Genomic DNA, 21,245 nt, shown 5'->3' on the forward strand with positions numbered 1-21,245 from the left:
TTGGGGTCCCGCTGTAATAGCACAGCGCCCAGAAGTCTCCCTTATGCTAACATGCGTGGTGCCCGTGGGCCTGGCTCCAGAGAAGACAGAGGCAGCTCCTCTGTTATCCATAAGCAGCCAGAGAAGCAGGGAAGTAGGATGTTGGTGTCCCCAAACGCCCAAAGCCAAGGGGGAAGCCACAGCGGCCTCCCCTCACTCCCTGCACAGCCCCAGCTCTTGTTCCTCGCCAGCCCCGTTCCCCTTGCCAGCCTGAGCTTCTGGGCAGAGACTGGCAGGACTCCCTCTCTGGCTTTGCAGCGCCCTGGGGTGGGGGTGGGGTGGGGGGTGCTGGGTGGCAGGGAAGCATGGGTGTAGGTTAGGATTGGCTAATTTGATTCCAGGTTAATTGCAGGGCTCCGAACCTCAGTTGTCCCCAGGGCCAGGTTGGTACTGCAGGGACCTGGAATGCAGGGTTCCAACAGCTCTAGCTGGTGCTTTCCAAACAGGATCGAGGACCAGATACTGGGGTTCCCAGAGAAGCTGGATGTTCAGATTTTTGTGTAATAACTTTGAATTTTAAAATTCTTCTTCTCCCTCCTCTTTCTTCCTTCCTTTCCTCCCTCCCTCTCTTCCTTCATGTAGGTTTACAGCTGTGAGCACGAAACAGAGTTTATTCTTGTATTATTATTAATTACTGCATTATTTTCCATATGAACAACACCACACCTACTTTTGCCTACTCTGTAGAGTACAAAAGGGCTTCTGATGACAGCCCTTGGGATGAGGAACTGGGGAGGAAAAGGCGGAGGACAATGCAATCTGCCAGAGCTAGGAGGACCCACAGAATCAGTGTTTTCGAGTAAACTGACAAAGGCTTAATGGACACACTACCTCATTCCTCTATCCCCGCTTCTGAACATTAAGAACCAAGCCCGCCCTGAGTGGCGTAGCTCCGTAGGCTGGGAGTCGTCCTACAAACTGAAAGGTCACCGGTTCGATTTCTGATCAGGGCACATGCCTGGGTTATGGGCCAAGTCAAGAGTGAGTGAGAGGCAACTGATCAACGTTTCTCTCACACACTGAAGTTTCTCTCCCTCTCTTTCTCCCTCCCTTCCCCTCTCTCTCTAAATATAGAAATAAAATCTTTAAAAATGTTTTTAAAAATTAAAAACAAAACAAACAAACAAAAATAAATAAATAAAAGAAAGAACCAGGCTCATGGATCTGCAGCAACACAGAGAGACCTGGAGGGCATTGTGCTGAATGAAGTAAGTCAGACAGCGAATGACAAATGCCGTATGATTTCACTTACACGTGGAATCTAAGGGATAAAATAAAGCAACAAACAGATTCATAGATACAGGGAACATTTTAATGGTTGCCAGATTGGGGGTGGGGGAATGGGTACAGAAGGGGAAGAGATTAAGAAGTACAAATTGGTAGTTACAAAATAGTCATAGGATGTCAAGTACAGCATAAGGAATACAGTCAAAAATATTGTCATAACGATGTGTGGGGCTAGGAAGGTACTAGATTAATCAGGGTGACCACTTTCTAAGCTAGATCACTGTCTCATCACTATGTTGTACTCCTAAAAGTAATATATATTGATGTCAACTGTAATTGAAAAATTAAAAAAAAGAAAAGTTTTTAGAGAGAACCAAGCCCGTGAGACATCAGTCTTAGCTGGTACCTGGGAATCGGGTCCCTGGTGCCACCACTATGCCTCTAGGAGACAGAGCTGCTTATTGTCCCAGCCAGAGCCTCTTTGTTCAAGTTGGGTCTCTGGAAAGGGTCTGTGAGGGCGAAGGGTGCAGCTCTAGTGAGTGGGGTGTCAGAGAAATGACACATGTCCCAAGTCCTCTTTTCCAGGAAGAGCTTGCTACAGAGAAGGACTTGAAGTGAACCCTGTTAAGGCCAAGAATTTCATCCTAATTTATTTAAAGTAAACTCTGATACTAAATGTGACCTTTTAAAAGAATAACAATAAAACACTTATTTATTTATCCTTTACCATAGTCAAGGCACTTTATACAAATTTGATGTAATTCTGGAAACCACCCTTTAGGGTAAATATGTATGTTTTTCAGATGACGTGGTGGGCAAAGATGGCCACAGATTCTTTGTTATGCCTCTCTTGGAGTGGGGGTGGGTGGTGGTGGTGTCTAGTCCCCTCCTCCACTTGAATCTGGTGACTGGTGACGAATCGGGGTTCCCATGACTCCCATCTCAGGGGTCAATTATTTGCTAGAATAGCTCACAGAACTCAGGGAAACATGTATATTTGCCTGTTTATTCCAAAGGATCTAATAAAGGACACAGATGAACAGCCAGATAAAGAGGTACGTAGAGTGAAGTACAGGAGGGCCCCGAGGGCAGGAGCTTCTGTCCCCGTGCAGTTGGGGTACATCACCTTCCTAGTACTCGGATGTGTTCATCAGCTCAGAAACTCTGTCAACCATGTAGTTTTAGAATTCTTATGGCGGCTTCATCACGTAGGCGTGATCAATGATCAGCTTCATCTCCAGCCCTTTTCCTCTCCCCAGAGGATGGGGGATGGTCAGAAAATTCCAAGCTTCTTGCCATGGCGTGGTCTTCCTGATGACCAGCCCCCATCCAGGGGTCCACCAAGAGCTGCTACATTAGAACAAAAGACACTCTTACCGCTCAGTACATTTCAAGGGTTTTAGAAGCTCTGTGTCAGGAACTGGTGGCAAAATACTATTTATATATATATATATATTTTTTTTCTATTATTTTACAAGTTCTACTGTTATCGAAGAATGGGGGAGGGGCCAGGCAGTCTCTGCTTTGACAAATGTTGTAATATACAGATAAGGAAATCAAGCCCCAAGTAACTGCCTAAGGCCCCATTATAAGCAGCAAAGCCAGAATTTGAACATGGCCTAGTGTAGACATTCCATTTTTACCTCTCATATTAAAAAATAATGTTCTAAAATCTCTCTTGCCTTGACTGGTGTGGCTCCGTGGGTTTGGCATCATCCTGCAAACTGAAAGGTCACCAGTTCAGTTCCTGGTCAGGGCACAAGCCTGGATTGTGGGCCAGGTCCCCGGTTGGGGGCATGGGGGAGGTGACCAGTTGATGCTTCTCTCCCACATGAATGTTTCTCTCCCTCTCTTTCTCCCTTCACCCCCTCTCTAAAAATAAATAAAGTCTTTAAAAAATTTAAAAAGTTTCTTTTATTTCTTGATTTGAGAGAGAGAGAGGAAGGAGGAGGGGGGGGAGAGAGAAACATTGACTTGTTATTCCACTTATTGATACATTTGTTAGTTGATTCTTGTATGTGCCCAGGTAGGGGAGCGAACCCACAACCTTGGCGTATCGGGATGACACTCTTAACTGACCTATCCGGCCAGGGCAAGAAAAATACCTTTAAGTTTTAAAAATCCAACTAGTCATGCACGCATGTAGTTTAAAAAAATCCAGTGGTACTAAAAAGCTTACATCAAAAGCCAGCAGCCCTTTGTCCCGCCTCTGCTCATCTCTGTCTAGTCCTGGTCTCCACATCCATCTCTTTTAAGCTGTTTCTTTTGGCAGTTATTTCAGTATTTTAAATAATGTGCTCATAATGCTATTTCTAGATTTAAAAGCAGTAATTATTGACTAATGATTTAGCTTTCTTACTCCTTTTAAAAATTAGGTTATGAAACAATAAAAAAAAAAATTGAGGTTATGCCACAACAGAACCTTCAGGGTTAAATAATCAGTATATACTTTAACAAACTACAGATATCATCCCCACCCTGGCTGGTGTAGCTCAATGGATTGAGCACCGACCTGCAAACCAGGGGGTTGCTGGTTCGATTCCCAGTCAGGGCACGTGCCTGGCTTGTGGGCCGGGTTCCCGGTTGGGGGCTGCAGGAGGTGACCACACACTGATGTTTCTCTTCCTCTCCTTCACTCTCCCTTACCCTCTCTCTAGAATTGAACAAATAGAATCTTAAAAGAAAAAAAAAATTACCCCCAAAGATATAGTCTTAGTATTATATGTACATTATTATAAGTATGTCAATATTGTTCATTACTGTGCTCACTAGTTTGCTATGATGACATTTCTTTCTTTTTTTTTTTTAATTAAATTTAAAGAGAGAGGAAGGGAAGGAGAGCGAGAGAAACACCAATTTGTGTTCCACTTATTTACGGAATCATTGGTTGATTCTTGTATGTTCCCTGACCCACAACCTTGGTGTATCGGGATGATGCTCCAACCAACTGAGCCCCCTGTCAGGGCAGGAAATATTTTATTTTAGCCTCACACCTAACTGAGAGCTTGGTTGTATATTAAAATCTAGTTTGAACATTTTCACTTAAAATGATGAAGGCATTGGTATCTTCTAGTTGCAGGGATGCTAAGAGGCAGGCCCGCCCCCCACCATCCCAGAAAATCTTTAATGGTTTCTTTTTATTTCTCAGTGGACAGCTCTTAAAATTCAAATGTACTGGCGTAAGTATGGAGACTTATCTCTTTCCGTTCTGGGAACTTTTCTTGAGTTATGTCTTTGAAAATATCCCCCTTCTTTCCTCCTCTCCCACCCCACCCTCTTTTCTCTGTTCTCTATTTCTGGAATTTCTGTTAAACAGATGTTGGACCTCAGTTGAAACTCTGGTTTTCTCATCTCTTCTTTCCCATCTCTTTCCTTGTTCTGTTCTGCTTTTTGGGAAATTTTCTTAACTTTCCGTTGCTTCTTTTATTATTTTTTTTTAATTTGGCTATCATACCTTTAATATTTAGGGGCTAGTTAAGATTTTGTTCATTTTTCAAAGCATTCTTTTCTTGTTTTATAACTGTGATAGCTTCTTTATTTCATTTTTATTCTCACTAAAGAACTTCTTTTGACATTTTTTTCAAGGCAAGTCTACTGGTAACAAATTCCCTCAATTTTCTCCCCTTAATTTCTGTTTGTCTCAGAAAGTCTTTATTTCTCCTTTACTTTGGAATCATCTCACAGGGTACAGAATTCTAGGTTGGTGTTTTTTCTCTCTCACTATTTAAAATATTTCACTCAACCCTCTTCTTGCTTACATGGTTTCTGAGAAGTTAGATTTAGTTTTTATCTTTGCTTCTCTATCAGAAATGTCCCCTCCTCACCCTGCCCACCCGCCAATAGCTTCTTTCAGGATTCTCTTATCTTTGATTTTTATTTTGAAATAACTAGGTGTCTTCTTCTTTTTCTTTTTTCTTTTGGCGTTTATCCTGCTTGGTTTTCTTTGAGCTTCCTGGATCCATGGTTTGGTGTCTGACACTCATGTGGGGGAAATTTTCAGTCATTATTGATTCAATTATATTTTCTGTTCCTTTTTCTCTTCTCTGGCATTCCCAGTGTGCGTATGTTACTCATCTAGTAGTTGTCCCACAGTTCCTGGACTTTCTTTTCTGGCTTTCTTTTACTTTTTTTTTTTTTTTTTCCCATTTGCTTTTCAGTTGGGGAGGTGTTTGGTGACATATTTTGAAGCTCAGATTCTTTTCTTAGGTGTATCCAGGGTTACTAAGAAACAGGCATTTTTTATCTGACACTGCTTTTTATCTCTAGCATCTCATTTTTGAGTCTTTCTTAGCATCTCCACTTCTGTAGTTACATTACCCATCTGTTTTTACATGCTGTCTACTTTATCCATTAGAGCCATCAGCATATTAATCCTAGCTGTATTAAATTCCTGGTCTGATAATTCCATTCCTGCCACAAGTCTAGCTCTGATGCTTGCTCTTTAGTGTGTCTTGCTATTGTTTCTTGAGGGCTGGACATAATGTACTGGGTACAGAGAACTGCTGGACCCTTGGTGACGAGGTGGCAAAGTGTAGGGGGAGGGGCAGTGCTCTCTAGCCCTATGATCAGATCAGTCTTTTTGCCAGCCTGTGTGCTTCTGCACTGTGACCTTCAGTGTGTGTCTCAGTTCCCCGCCAGTGTCATCAGGTGGCTAGACTGGCCTGGAGCTGTGTCCTTGCCTTCCTCCACATGGAGGGCCAGCTGGAGTCGGGCATTTCCCTTCCCCTAGGTCCATTAGGCTGTGACCAAACCCCAGCTGGTTAGGCTCTAGTTAAAATCTGAGTTTCTCCTGAGGGCAGATCTTGTTAAGGAGAACAGAATGTTCTGGCACTTTTCAAAGTAGCTCCTTACAGCCCTGGCTGGTGTGGCTCAGTGGCTCGAGTGCCAGCCTGCAAATCGAAGGGTCGCTGGTTCGATTCCTGGTCAGGGTACATGCCTGGGTTGCAGGCCAGGTCCCTAGCTGGGGGCACATGAGAGGCAGCCACACAGTGATGTTTCTCTCTCTTTCTCCCTCCCTCTAAATATAAATAACTAAAATCTCAACAAAACAAAACAAAACACAAAGTAGTTCCTTTTACCCTCCCTGCCAGAAGCATGAGGGGTATTATCCTGTTTACCTCGAGAGCCTGACAGAGCTCCAGGAGGAGCACACAGAAGTGTGCCAGTCCCCCATAACAAGTCCCCCATGACGAGTCCCCTGGAGCTTTCCTCTCTCAGATTTGTCCTCCCTGAGCCTGCGCAATTCAGCAGTGACATTTCGGGTTTCTGTGGCTCTGGTTCCCATGCGAGGTTTTGCTCTATTACTTGCCAGTCTTTCCAGTTTGGGGGGCAGTGGTGTGCACTGTACCCTGACTTATCTTACAGATCTGACAGTTGATGGTTTTCCTGCTTGGTGTTAGGATGGAGTGAGCAGTTCCACACTTCTTACATGCTGCAGTGGAAACACATCCATTTCATTTTTAATGGAAAAAGGATCATTACAATAGCCAGGATCTGGAAACAGCCCAAGTGCCCATCAGTAGAGGAGAGGATAAAAAAGCTGTGTTACATTTACGTAATGAACTACTATGAGGCTGTAAAAGAGAAGGAACTCTTACCCTTTGGGACAGCATGGATGGACGTGGAAAAGATTAAGCTATGTGAAATGAGCCAGTCAGAGAAAGACAAGTACTTATGATCTCACTTTTATGTGGAATCTAATGAAAAAATACATTGATGAGCAAAATAGGACCAGAGGCAGGGATACATGGAACAGACTGACAGATTTCAGAGGGGAGGGGGGTGGGGGACTAGAAGAGATTAGCTAAAGAATATATATGCACATATGCATAGCCCATGGACACAGACAGCAGTGTGGTGAAGATCTCAGGGAGGGGCTCGGTGGAGGCCGGCAAAGTGGGGGGAATGGGAGACACCTGTGACAGCGCCAACAATAAAAAAAAAGAAAAAGAAAAATGACCAAATGGATGGACCCTGTGCCTGTCCCCCCGACTCTCCCCCACCCCCCACCCATCCCCAGGAATTGGAGGACAGGTGTCTGCCTTCTTCCTGGCTACACTGTCTCTGGCCTTCCTCCACACCTACTGAAAATTTTATTTTATTTTGTTTACTTTTTTCAAAGATCTAATTGGCTTTGTTAAACGACTCGTGAATCTGGCAGCATCCCATCTGGCAACTAGAAGAGGGCTCCCCTTATTTTATTCTATTTTTAATAAATTTTTCCATCAGCAGTGAATTATTACCAAATCTGGATTTGCAATATCTAATCAACACCTAGCACATGGACCTATACTGTGATTGTTTGCTCTGATTCCCACACTAGGCTGGAGGCCGTGATCTAGAGGTGGCCCTGTTCCCGTGTACCAGGCAGCAGTTCAATCACCCGGAATCCTAGTGATGAGCCCTAGTGACTCCCAGGAGTCGCCCCTTCCATACGCAGAAATTACACAATGGTGGCCTCTAGTGACCAAAGAAAGGAACTGCAGGCGCATTCTCTGCCCGGTACAGAGAACTGACCAACATAAAATTCTGCGTTCTTCTTTCTGGGAACTTCACAGAGGTTATGATGTCGTTTGTCCTCGGATTTATAATACCGACATCTGTAAGGTGGACACCCTCACTCCCACTTTATAGTTGAGGAAAGTGGGGTTCAGAGACGTGGGCTGGTTCCCTGAGCTCTTGCAGTGTGAGAGGCAGTGCATAGAGATCCAAGCCAGGTCTCCCTGAGGTCAAAGCTTTTGCTTCGCCCACCAGTCAGTCCCCTGCTACTGAAAGTGTGGTCGCAGAACCAGAGCCTGGGAAACACTAGGGGCGTTAGCCACGCAGACCTCGGGCCCCACCCGAGACCCAGTGGGTCAGAATCTGGACCCTAAGCCAATAAAAGTTCGGTATGCACATTGAAGTTTAAGAAAACACCCCGACTCCCAGGAAGTGGTAGGGGAGGCCCAGCCTGTGTCCCCTCCTAAGGAGAAAATGAGTTTTCACATTTCTTCTCTAAACGTGGATTTCTGGCTAGAAAGCCCTTCTGTCATTTCCATGTACTTTTTTAACTTTGGCTCCCCTTTACCCTGGGAGGTGATAAGATCAGGGGTGACCATTCCCATTTTAGACACCGGGAAGGAAGCCGGGAGAGGTGGAGTGACTTGCCCAGGGCCACTGGCCAGCAGGCAGCACAGCCTGTGACTTGGATTGGCTGGGAGAGCGACCCAAGGGTTCCACGATTTTGGGTTGGTGCCAGCATGGGGGAAGCAGGTGTCTGAGCTTGCCTTCCGGGGTCTGAAATCACCAGGCTGGTTCTGAGAGAGCACTCTGCTCACCTGTTTCTTCCACGCGTGGTGAGAGGGCTGCCTTGCTCCAATTTTACGCCCTGTGTGCTCTGGGAGAGCAACTTAACACCTCCCAGCTTTCGCTCCTTCCTCGAGTTGTGGTGAAGACCAGGTGAGAACGATGCAAGCCAAGTGCCCGCACAAGGTAAGAACTCAATGTATTGTAGTTGATAGTCATTCATTCCTTAGCTCACCAGCTATTGTTCACTGTGCTGATACCTGATGGGCGAGGGGGACATGACCCTGGTCCCAGGGAGCTTGGTCTAATGGGGGAGACAGACCCTGATCCACCCTTACCAGCGTGGTGAGCAAAAGGCAGGCGTGTCTCGAGTGAAATGGGTGAATGGATGAATGCGGCTTTGGCTGTCCCTTTGACTCTGGCATAAGTGTATTTTTCCTTCTCTCTGTTCACCCAGAGACAGTGAAACCACACCTCAAGCTGTTGGTCCCCTAGTCAGGTGTGAACTATGACCCAGGGCTGCTCCCCACCTCTAGCCCTTTGAAGTGTTTCCTCCTTGGAGGGTTCCTAACCCCGCTGGGGGGAGGGGTCTTTGTTCACCTGTGATTGGAGCAGGGGGGCGGAGTGCAGTGGAAGATGAGCTGGTGGACTTTACCCTAAGGACAAGGGAAGCCACTGAAGACCATCCTGGAATGCTCTCCCCCAGCCAGGCAATGCTCCATCACCGGCCACTTTTCGGTTTTGCAAACCACCATGTACCTCCCACCACAGGGCTTTTGCACGTGCAGTTCCCGAGGCCTGGAAAGGTCTCCCTACCTCTTTTCACTAAATTCCTACTCATCATTCAGGGGCCAGCTCAAATGTTACTTCCTCTAGGAAGTCTCTCTTGACTCTCCGAACTCCAGGCCCCCCAATAAAACATTCTAATTTTTCCTTGTCACATATCAACTAGCAAGCATATACTTGTGTGACCCCTTGCTTAGCATCAGTCTCCCCAGTAGACTGAGCGCAGAGCTGGTGTCCGCTTTGCTGAGCATCTTCTCGCCAGCACTGCGCACAGAAACTGCCTCCACAATGAGACCTGCTCCACACACACCTCTGAAAAGGTAGGGGTGGGTGAGCAGGGGTTTGAAGCGCATGGCACCCAGAGCTGAGGTCAGGGAGGGACATGCAGCAGGGGGGCCAGTCTGAGGCCACAGCAGTGCAGGGAAGACAAGGTGAGGGCCTGAGCTAAGGCAGAGGCAAGATGGACAGAGGCCGATCCCCAAGGTGGGGAAGGGCCAGTGGGACCTGGAGGAAAAGGGAGGTGTCAAGGACCACATGCAGGGTTCCAGTCTGGTAAAGGGAACATGGTGGCACCCATTCCTGAGACAGGGATTACATACAACACAGCTAGAAGGCCGTGCCCCACCTCATCCCCACCATAGCACATGTCTCCCTCCTGTCAGCAGGGGCCTGGACTCTGTCCCCAGCCCCAGACATGGGCCACACAGCTCAGCAGCACAAGTCCCTTTTTATTTACCATCTTCCCTGGACTGTAGAAAAGAAACAGTAAAATGCCCTGGTAGGGAGGGTGGGGGCTCCTGAGTTTGGGCCGAGCTGAATTCCCGCTCCTTTTCCCCACTGGTCTGGTTCTGTGCAATGACCCCCTCAGTTCCCTCCACCCCCAAATCCAGCATCAGGAGGCTGGGCAGCCATGCTGACGGGGCTGTCCTCCTAACCTTGTCGGGGATGCTGCTGGCAGGGCCTGGAGAGGTGCCGCAGGCTCAGAGAAAATGCAGAGGGGCTCTGGTCCCGGGGCCCGGATGTGAGGAAAGGCAGGCCACCCAGTCGGGGACTGAGCAGAATCCGGCCAGCCTCTGCTCCCTGCGTCTGACTGCCCTGAGTGCTGGGCTGCTGGGCTGGGTTCCCCACCCCCCCGCCCCAGGACAGAGGTTTTGTACAGGGGCTGGGGAAATGCTAGGTGTTCCAGGCAGAGGAAGCCTCAGCTGATGCCTGGTGTTGGCCCAGGTGTTCAAAATAAGAATATGGAATGGGAGAACAGTGTTCCTCCTCAGCCTTCCACACAATCCAGGTGTGACCTCAAGGGGACTGACAGGCTGCCGAGACCAGGCCTGGTGGATGTGTGGAGCTGAGGAAATGGACAAGGGAAGGTTTGGCAACCCAGTCCCCAATCCTTAGTGAACAGGAGATTGCGTTATATAAAAGACGGGGTGGGGGGAGGAGCAGACAAGATCCAGACTGGAAGGGAAGCATCCAGGCTAGCGTAGTTGCTCTCAAAGTTGCCCAATGCCCAGGCAGTGGCCTTGCTTGTCTCTGGGCTGCCATGCTAGGGTTGGCAGGGGAGGGCAGAGGGAAGCAATCATTGAAAGAGTAGAGACCACACAGGTTCACCTTGATCCTGACCAGCCCAGCTTGCACAGGTCTTTAAGGTTCCTAGCCTTTGCCATCACCCACTTTTGTGCCTCTGAAAAGAAGGGCCCACCTGGAATCTGAGAAACAGACTCCCCAGCATGGGGAGAGCTAAGGAGGGGTACTCACAGCACCGTGGCACGGGACGGCCCCTGGCCCCCGGCTGAGCCGGCTGGCACCGTTTGTAAACATAAGACTCAGTGATGACTGGGGATGGAGGAGGATGCCTGGACCCGCAGGTTTGGGGAGAGACCCTGGGTGAAGCCCCAAAGCCTTGGGGAATGTCAAGTACTCATGGGAAAGGGGGCTGGGTCCCCTGGGGTCCCAGAAGGGAGTGGACAAGGCATGAACTCTATCTGCCTCTGTGCATTGTGTGAATTCGGTGCTACCTTTGGAAGCTGCCAGGTCCCAGAGCAAGGCCCTGCAGGTCGGTCTGCTGACAGACTGGAGCAGGTGCCGAGTCCCAGAGGAAAGAGCACAGCCCCTGCTCAGGACAGGCTGCTCTGTAGAGGACGCCAGCCCTCTGCCCCCACTCCTCCAGAGTGAAGACAGGCTGGATTCTCTCTTCTGAGACTTGCTGACCCTCTGCACCCATGAGTTCCAGGCATGGAGAAGTTGAGAGCTGGAGGGGGTGGGGTTCTTCTGTGACACTCCTCTACTGTCCATGGCACTGCCAGGACAGGGGAGCAGGAAGGGAGCGGGGGGGTGAGCTGTCCAGAGGTGTGGGGTCTGACTTCACCCCAGATCCGTCTCTGGATAAGGGTGTCCAGATGTCATGCCTCCCGTAGAGGGGAATGATGCCAGAGTCAGGTAGCCCTGCAGCTCTAAGAGATGGGCTTCTGGGTGCAAGGGCAAAGGCCACATGCTCCCCGGGAGGTAATGTTTATGCCAACAGATCCACAAAGATGGCGTTGGCTGTAGTCTGGCCGAAGATGAAGGCTCCCAGGGTGACTAAGAGGACTCCGTAAGTGACCAGCGCCCACCAGCTGCAGGGCAGAGGAGAGAGAGGGACCTGGTCAATCACCCGCCAGTGACTCTGCAGACTGCAACACACACACATGTGCACACACCAGTTAATTACCATAATCGCTTAACCACTCCTCCTGTGGCCAGAGCCCTCCCTACTTCTCAAGGACTTTTCATACAAAGGTATGCACTGCCAGGTGCATGATCCCTAATCCACAGGTGAGGCCAAGACCTAAAGGGATCGACTGGTCACAGCAAGCCAAGGGCAGGACCAGGATTAGAATGCATTTCTCCCGATGGAAAGATGTTTGGGGAAAAAGCAGGTCATATAGTGTGAGCCATTTCATTAAAAAAAAAAAAAAAAAAAAAAAAAAGACAGACATCTGTAAATGTATGAAAAATAATAAAAAGCTTATATGTAAAGTGTAAGTATGAAAACATATGTATGTTTGTATCAAATTATGTATCAAAAATAGCAATAGGATTATAAACAGGTATTGAGATTAAGGGTGATTCTATTTTCTTCCTTAAGACTTCTCTGTGTTTTTGTAGGTTTTCTATAATCAATATTATTTGCACAATTAGTTTTAAAAAGCATGCAACCTGTTCTCAGCCTCTCTAATAGTCAAGGAAATGTGCAAAGTAAAACACTGTAGTGTTTTATATCCATCTACTGAAACAGAAATTTAAAAGGTGGCTGGCTGTACTCAGTGCTGGCAGTGCGGGGGGGGGGGGGCACACACTTCCATTGTTTTCTCTAAAGTCCTTCAGGAGTGTTTGAACTGTTATAACGAGCAGGTTACCTATTTTAAATAAAATACTTCAAAGACTCATGTTTTTTAAAGTGTGCAAGTCTCCTGACCTCTATGATTTTAAGCCTCTGCCCCCAGGTCACCTCCCGACTGAAAGCCTCCCCTGAGGGGTCCATGGCAGGGCCCTGCTTTACCTGGCTGGCTTGACTTCCTCCATCTCAGAGAGTTTGGCTTGGATGAGGCACAGGCCTGGAAGAGAAGAGGTGGCCCTCAGAGCTGGGGGAGGCTCCCTCCCATGGGCCCAGCCTCCCTTCTGACCAAGAGGCAGCGCTGGTGGACAGAGAAAGGCCTGCCCCCCACGCCCAGCTGGAGGCCTGGCACCTGCTCTCCCACGAGGGCAGCAACTGCCAGGCACACGCTGGGCCGCATGCAAGGCTCGGAGCTAAAGCCAAGTGGCAAGGGCTTTCAAGGTGGCCTCCTAAATAGAAAGAAGCTGCGTACAGGCAGAACTCATGGCTGAGCAGATGAGACACTATCCCAGAGATCTGATGGCAGACCTGTGACGGACACTCAGGTGACCCCGTTTCTGCATCAGAGTGCTGCCGCCAGATCCCATGGCCATCTGGGGACTGACCTAGTCAGATCCCTGATCCCCAGGGGGCAGCAGGTACCTGAATGAAGGATTAAGGGTATAGGCCGTGGACCCAGACACACTCGGGGTTGGAAGGGTTGTTACTCAGTAGCTGAGTTTGTTAACATCTGGGCAAGTGTGACCCTCCCTGAACCTCACATCTCCTTGTTAGTAAAATGGAAAGAATGACACTGTCTTTTCTGATGATGCCTGGACAGGGGTTAGCCCAGAGCCTGCGGGGGGTGACAGCACATGCTGTGGCTCCTCTCCCTGGCAGGTGACAGAGCAGGTGCGGAGCCGAGGCCGGGAGGGAGTCGGTGCTGTGGGGCCGCACCTGGGAAGACGAAGATGAAGCAGGCGGCCAGGCCCCCGATGACTGCGATGACCTTGCCGATGTCGGGGATGAAGAGCGCCAGCAGCAGGGTGAGCAGGAACCAGACCAGCGTCTGCAGCACGCGCCGCTGCTGCTCTCGCCCCACGTCCTCCTCCACCGGCACCCCCCGGCTGCGCAGCCAGAGGCCTTCCACCACCGCCCTGCGTGCGCGCAGGGACTCAGGGGTGCCCAGCCAGCTGCCCCCACCCCCAGCTCCCGGAACCGGGCCCCTGACTGGGCAGATGGCGGGTGAGCCTGGTTCCTGCTCAGGCTGCCGCGGGCCTGGATGAGCGTGAACACGGAGTGGAGGGCTTAGTGCCCTCCCTGGCCCAGGGCAGGGTCACTGCTGGGGGGCTGATTCTACGGTTCTCCTGAAAAGGAGGGGTCCGGGACACCCAGAAGGCTGGGCGTTCAGAGAAGGATCTGGCCTAGAGGTTCTTCGAGGACTCGCAGAATGTTCTGGGGACCCCAAGACCCGGCTGGGCACTGACTCTTTCCCATGGGCTTCTGTTTCTCCTACAACATGGGTTCTACACGAGAGCAAAGGGCCACCGTGTCCACAGGGCTTCCGGGGCCCCGAGGCAGCTCCCTGCTGGGGCGGGGGTGGGGGGCTCACCGGCCACAGAAATGCAGGATGGAGTAGGAGGTGAGCACGCTCAGGATGATGAAGGCACGGGCCACGGCCACGGCCATGTCATCGGACGGGTAGGACAGAAGCACGTCTGGGTCCACAGAAGCTCCAAAGGTCAGGAAGCCGCAGATGCCTGAGGGCAGGGACAAAGGGCTGGGTAGGTGCCACCCTGGGAGGGAAGGGGAGGGACACGCTAGGTGGGACAGCAGATGGGAGAGCAGCTCTGGAGGCTCAGAGGGTGTTGCGCTGGGATCAGAAGCCTCCTTTCCTGACTGCCCCCCCTACCCGCCGACCGCGACCCCCTCCGAGAGAAGCCTTGTCACCCCCGATGTCAGCCCCTCCTAGTCCCACTCCCATCTTCCCTGTGTCAGTGTCACTGGGGCACTCACTACGGTCTGAAGTCCTTACTGACTCCCGATTTTCCCCTGTAAGAACGCCTCTCCAACTAGACTGTCAATTCCACGAGGGCAGGTCTATCCGCCCCACAGCTCCCCCGTGCCGAGAACGGTTTCTGAGAGCTGCTGAAGGAGTGGATGGGTGCATTTCTCTCGTTGGGGCAGGGGACGGCCCATGGCGGCCCAAGCCTACAGAAGAGTCTGAGGTGCCAGGAGTGCAGGGCTGTCCCCAGGAAAGCTGGGCCAGAGGCCTCGGGAGCACCGACGGGAAGTGGGTGCCCTCCAAGCCCGGCCCTCAGAGGGCACGCTCACCTGTGCCCAGGTACACAGCCAGGGCTATGACCATGGCGGCGGTCACCACCCCGCCCCACGTCTTCACCTCGGGCTGCCGCATGCTGTTGAAGATGGGCACACTGCTCACGTGGCACTGTCGGGGTGAAGGTCATAGTTATGGCGGCAAAGTGGCCTCACACCCCCAGTTTTCAGAGGGAGGTATCTTTGGAACAGAGATCATAGGGACGAACGGCAAGTCCTGGGGTCCCCACTCTGTCCTTCCTCCCAGGACCCCCATCCTGGCTGGAATGTGGGTTCCGTCCCTGGGTGGGGAGGGAGCTAAGGGGACAACAGGGACCTTGCAACTGGCACCTGAAATCCAAAGCAGATGGTGGGCATGGCGTTGAACACGGCCATCCAGGAAGCTGGCCTGTGGATAAACACACAAGAGTCTGCTGCCTGTGACCCCCACACAGCCCCCAGCCACCCCATGTGCTTCCTCTTCATGCAGCCCGCACGGCCTCCACCAGTGGGCACTCTACCCATGCAACCCACAGACGTCGGGGCCCGGGGAGAGGGTACGTCTCCATTTCACAGGTCAGTAAACTGAGGCTTTGGAAGGCCCTCCTGGGACCCAAATCCATCCAGAATGTCTGGCTCCTACACTAGGGCTTTTGCTTTTTCGGTTTGTTCCTTTCAAAAAAAAAAAAAAGGGAAACTTTTAAAAAGACAAAACAGAAAACTTATAGATAATTATAAGCTGGGAAAATGTACACCTGCAGGGTCTCCACAGCCGGAGTCCTAGTCTCTCGCTGGCTGAGTTGTTGGGTGTGAGTGACAGAGTCTCTCCCGTCTCTGGTTCTCACTCTTGCCTTCAGTAAAAAGAGGTCAGGACCTCTTGCCTCCTCCTTACAGTGACCAATGACTCAAGCCCTGATGAGCTAAAGAGCCTGAGACAAGCCCCCGTGTGGCCTTTGGGTGTTTGACCCTGCACCTTCTGGGGCCCAAGCAGCAGATTCTACCCCAGGTGTCTCTTGGGGGCCCTCACGCACCTGGTCAGGATGTCCCCTGGGGTCATCTCTTTATCCGGCCAGATGTATTTGATGATTACGATGGCAGTGACGTACCAGGTGCCCACGACGCTCAGGAAGCTGCCGGGAAGAGCAAATTGAGCTCCCAGCTCCCAGCCCCAGCTGCCCTTTCTCTGGTTCTACCCCAGGGGCATCTACCCTCAGCTCTGGTGACCACAAATGTCTACTGAACGACTCAAGAGACTATTTTAAGCAAAGACCCAAGAAATGCATGAGAAATAAGTTTTGGAGAAACTGGCCACAGCTAGGCGGGAGCTGGACCCCAACAGGGGACCAGACGGACATTTCTGACCATTGGGACCTGCACTGGCTCAGTGCCATGGCTTGGACGCCTGGGCTTCAAAGCACATCTCCTACTTCAATCAGAGCAGCCCGATTTGGCGAAGGCTGCAAGCAGGACTGTAAGACTGTCTCTCCACGCAGGATCCCGGGAGACAGTATCTCCGACTAGGAGATACTGGAGGCAAAAGCGCCAAAGGTACATATACTGGAATGGTCACATGACAGGGGACCTTGGAGACAGCTGAGTGTGACCTTGTCAATTATGGACCACAGGAAACAGTTTTGCAGACCCTGAGCCAGGAAGCCAGTCCCCTCCCTTCATAACAAGCTGCGTGAAAGATGCTGCCAGGCTGACAATCCCAACTGATCAAAAATCCTATCCTCTCTGGGCAAGCCAAGGCTGAGGCCAGGCGGCTGCCTTCACACTCCTGACTGTCACCTGTCTCTTCTTCGACAAGGACATTGGAACGGAGTATTCCCCTGATGCAAAGGGCCACTGTCTCCCTGGCAGCCGACAGAAAAGGAAGTCTCGCACTGGAACCCCTGCAAGCCCTGGCCGGCCTGCCCCAGAAGGCATGGTGGCGTGGAGGATGGGGTACCCTAGCAGCCTTTGGGTCTCCAGCTGTCTGTGATCAGAGCTTCTGTCTGGCCCAGGTGGGGGCGGGACCTCCAAACCTGGCATATTTCTGGAAGCCGATCTCCCTGGGGATGGAGAGCGGCAGGATGAAGAGGAAGGCAGTGAGGCTGATGGTGAACTTGCGGTCTGTGTACCAGGGGCTGCCGCCGGCCCCCTCGGGCTCCTTTGCCAACACAGCTATAACTGCACAGGGAGGAGGGAGGGAATGTCAGGCCAGGCTCCTGCAGGGTGCGGCCCTCCTGCTCTGCTGGGCCTCAGGACCTTCATCTGTCTCACGGGCCCAGCAGCCAGGAGGGAGGACTCCCAGGTGAACGCCGGGCCCAGGCGAGGCCAGGGGCGGCTGTGCATTGCTTTTTCCCGCCACCCCCAGGGTCCCCAGGGCCAAGGGGGAGGGATGAGGTAGCTGCTGCGGGAACCTCACTTTTGTCCTGCTGGTCCCCAATGATGATGAGAAAGGCGATGCAGGTGCCGAAGGTATAGACGGCGATGGCCACCTCGCACAGCACGCCCGTCACCTTGCCACACACAGCCCACACCACCTCCTGGTAGGTCCGCTCATTGCTGGCCTGGGAGCAGTAGGCCAGGATGACGAGGCCGCTGATGATGAAAACCAGCATGCCCTGCGGGCAGGAGCAGGGCAGGAGGGTGTGGGGAAGCCTGGCAGCAAAGGGCAGCCTGGTCTTGCTCAGCACTGACTGGGCCAATGCCCAAAGCTGGTTTGGCAAATAAGCCTCCCCTTGTAGGGCAATTTTAATAGATTACTGGAGGCTGCCAACTTGAATGATATAACGGACCCCAATGTACACATCACTCAGCTTCAATAATGATCAATTCATGGCCAATCCTGTTTCACCTATTCCTTTTCCCGCTCTGGATTATTTTGAAAAAAACAAAAAACAAAAAAAAAACAAAACAGAAAAAACAAAAACAAGTTCTCGTATCATTTCATCAGTATTTCATGTAGTTTTAAAGCCAAGGGGCTACTTCTCAAACATAACCATGAGATTATATGCGATGGATGTCAACTTTCCCTGATTGCCGGCAAGGCTTCTGAAGCCTCCTCTGGGATAGATTAGTACGTCTGCCACGTGTGAAGGTGGAGACGGGGGTCGCGCTGACTGTCCCTGACCCAAAGCCTTCCCTTGGGGGCAGAGCGGCCAGACTCACCAGCTGAACTGCATTTCTGTCCCCTGGGCCCGCACACTCACCATCTGCAGGGTGATGCCGGCCGCCACGCCCCCGGCGGTGCTGAAGGCTGCTGGGAAGTTGAGCAACCCTGCACCCAGGCACGCGTTGACGACAATGAAGATGGCCCCAAATGGGGATGTGGCACCTCTGCTCAGACTTTCAGGAGAGACCTCCCCCTCGCTCTTAGGGTCCGAGTCCACACAGGGACTCTGCAGCAGACGGGCCCGCTCCCCGGCGTCCGCGCTGCAGCCCCACTCGCCAAGGTCACGGTTGATGCTGACCTGGGCCATGGCCCTGAGAGCCCCCTCTCTGCGGGGTCTGCAGATTCTGCCTCACGGCCACATCCCCTGTCCGGAGCTGTTCTCCTGGGAGGCCTGTGGGCTCTGGCTGTTCTCAGCCTAGGCAGGAAAGGCAGGTGTTATTGTTATCACCAGGCGGGCACAGAAAGGCGAAACAACTTTCCCGAGAGCAGATGGCTGGGATTCAAACCCAGGTACACCTTCGTGCAGAGCATGGATTGGGTGCCATAGCGTGGGGTGGCAGAGACAGAAGTGGGTTGGGGGCAAGTCCTGTTTGCTTCAGACTCACAGACCTGTAGGGTAAACGAGACATGTCCCCACTAGAGAGAGGCCACGTTTGGGGCAGGAGTGTCACGGACATATCTCATTCCATTCTTACGACAGTGGTCATAAAGTCTGGAGAGACTGAATCAGTGACTCAGGGTCACATGTTAGCAAATTGCAGAGTGGGATGTAGCTACAGATCTGTCTGCCTTCCCAGCCCATGTTCATGCCACAGGGGCCCAAGAGCAGCCCTCACTCAGCATCGAGGGTATTTCAATGTATTACAGCCCAGCATACCTCCCTCCAGCCCAGAGTCTAAGTTCTGCGTAGCTTTCAAAGTCCTTCAAAATTCAGGCTGATTCTCACTCTTCTCCCACATGGCAGACCTAACTACAGCAGGGGTCCCCAACCCGCAGTCTGGGGCCCCGTACCAGTCCGTGACCTGCTAGGAACTGGGCTGCACAACAGGAGGTGAGCAGCGGGTTAGCAAAGCTTTGCTCCCGTTACCGCCTGAGTTTCGCTTCCTGTCCTTCCCCCCACCCTGACCCGTGGAAAAACTGTCTTCCACGAAACTGGTCTCTGGTGCCAAAAAGGTTGGTGACCCCTGAACTACAGAGGCATCCCCTCTGACGCAGTCAACACACTGGGGGTTTAGAATGGCAAAGGAGGGCTACTGGGTAGACAGATGCTTCCCATTGCTCCTCCTGGTGATGGCCCAACAAAGCTGGGAATGAGAGGGGAAAATGGGTGCTCTGATGCTCTTAGACATTGGTCCCCACTCATGCAACCAAGGGACCAGATCCGGAGGAACTCTCTCTGCTGGCTCCAAATCCAGAAAGATCAGTCGGGTGCCGCAGGGCTTCCTCTTACGCAACTTGCCACCCAGCCAGCAACTCAGCCCAAAAATCAAAGCAGTGAGCAGCAGAGGAAGAGGTTTGAGCTCTCAGGCTTCCAGCATTGCTCCAGAGAGAGCCCTGCACACTTGGCGCTGCCACAGCCGTGAGACCTCCTCCCCAGCCCTGCTCACATCTCAGACACAAAACTGGAAGATCTCTCAGTCTCCCCTTCCCCCAAATTACTCAGCTCCATTGTCCCCAGCTTACCGGCTCTTCCACCTGAGGGGCTATGGTGGAAGAGGGCTGCTCCTTACAGCTCCTTCTCTCCAAAGATCTGGGATCTGGTTCTCCTCACTTCTCTCTCTGGCCCCACATTTCTTTCTTTCTTTTTTTTTTCAAGGCTTTCCTTAAAATGTGCTGTCAGCAGAGGGAAGAGTTGGAGCTGTTTCTGTGCTGGTCAGCAAAGTTAAGGGAACTGAGCCGCTCTGACGCTAAGTCACAGAAGGCAGCACTGGGTCAGGTAGGTAAAGACCCACGGAGGGAAGACGCTAGACGAACGCACAGCAGGTGGGCGACAGAGCCAGAACTGAAAGCCTGACTGATGCCCGCGTGCTCAGGCCAGAGCTGTCAGCGCCGCAGCAGGCCCCTCCGATCCCAACGGGAGCCGGTTCCCGCTCCAGCCTGGAGCTGGATCCCAGAAACAGGACGGGTGGGCTGCACTGGGAGGTGAACCAGGGCGCACCCGGCGCGGGGGCCACGACCCCCAGGCCTGAACTGAGAAGAGTGGGCTGCTGTGGGGTAAACGGGGGAGGGGCTCCTGATATCGATCCGGGCCTAGGGACAGGGTGGAGACTGGGCACGGACGGGCCAGCCGAGGGCGGGCGTGCGACCGAGGACGCCGGGCTTCGGAGCCCCCTGCAGGGAGTGGGCAGGGCTCTGCTGCGGTCGGGGACCTGGGTACCCGGGGACCTAAACCTTCCACCCTCCACCGCTTCTACCTCCTGTCACCTACCCACGGTGCTTCTGCCCCAGCCGGCTGCGGAGACACGTGAGCAGCGGTCACCTGATCACTGGGACTAGGGCGGGCCACAGGGTACGCTGGGAGTTGTAGTTTAGCAGGTAGTAGCCTACAGTTTGTGTGTGCAGTGCTAGTTTGTATAACCCATCACGTGTTGAAGGGCATCTGAGCTGTTTGCAGGTTCTGAAAACATAGTAATAGCTTTTTGGAACTGTATGTATTTTGCCATAAAATCGATACTTTAAAAGTGTCCAATAGAGTGGTTTTCAGTATATTCATAGGTTTGCCACCATAACCACTAATTTCAGCAGTCCTCATCCTGCCTCCCCGCACCCCCCAAAAGAGAGCCCCTGTAATCATTAGCAGTCACCACCTCCGTCCTCCTTTCCCGAAGTTCCGGGCATCCACTAATCTACTTTGTGTTTTGGAGATATTGTTATGAAGTTTCATACACGGTGGAGCATTATTAGTACTTTATTCCATTTTATTGCCAAATAATATCCCATGGTATGAATACACTACGTTTCATTTATTCATCAGTTGATTGGACATTTGGGTTGTTTCCACTTTTTGGCTATTGTGAATAATGTTGCTATGAACATTCATGTGCAAGTTTTTTGTGTGGATGTTGTTTTCATTTGTCTTGG

General features: G+C 51.5%; 1 protein-coding gene across 5 annotated transcripts; it reads right to left on the reverse strand.

Annotated features, from left to right (window-relative positions):
• Window positions 1–2,050: 2,050 nt before the first annotated feature.
• SLC38A7 (solute carrier family 38 member 7) lies at window positions 2,051–20,646 on the reverse strand. Of its 5 annotated transcripts, none has more exons than XM_090259930.1 (12): window positions 20,593–20,646; window positions 19,848–19,997; window positions 18,202–18,579; window positions 17,415–17,613; window positions 17,032–17,176; window positions 16,036–16,134; window positions 15,356–15,413; window positions 15,023–15,137; window positions 14,301–14,448; window positions 13,646–13,845; window positions 12,875–12,929; window positions 2,051–2,616 (listed from the first exon to the last, which is right to left on the reverse strand). In XM_090259930.1, exons 3-12 carry the CDS (start codon window positions 18,469–18,471, stop codon window positions 2,457–2,459), a joined length of 1,449 nt encoding a protein of 482 aa, XP_090116056.1. In that variant the 5' UTR covers window positions 18,472–18,579; window positions 19,848–19,997; window positions 20,593–20,646; the 3' UTR covers window positions 2,051–2,456. The 5 variants fall into 5 exon arrangements, with proteins under 5 accessions (XP_090116056.1, XP_090116059.1, XP_090116057.1 ...); XM_090259934.1 differs by lacking the exon at window positions 2,051–2,616 and adding an exon at window positions 6,744–7,181; XM_090259935.1 differs by lacking the exon at window positions 2,051–2,616 and adding an exon at window positions 10,045–11,948.
• Between the last annotated feature and the right edge of the window lie 599 nt (window positions 20,647–21,245).

This window comes from Furipterus horrens, unplaced genomic scaffold (genome assembly GCF_987537825.1).
Source record: "Furipterus horrens unplaced genomic scaffold, mFurHor1.1.pri manual_scaffold_13, whole genome shotgun sequence".
NCBI classification, from domain to species: Eukaryota; Metazoa; Chordata; class Mammalia; order Chiroptera; family Furipteridae; genus Furipterus; species Furipterus horrens.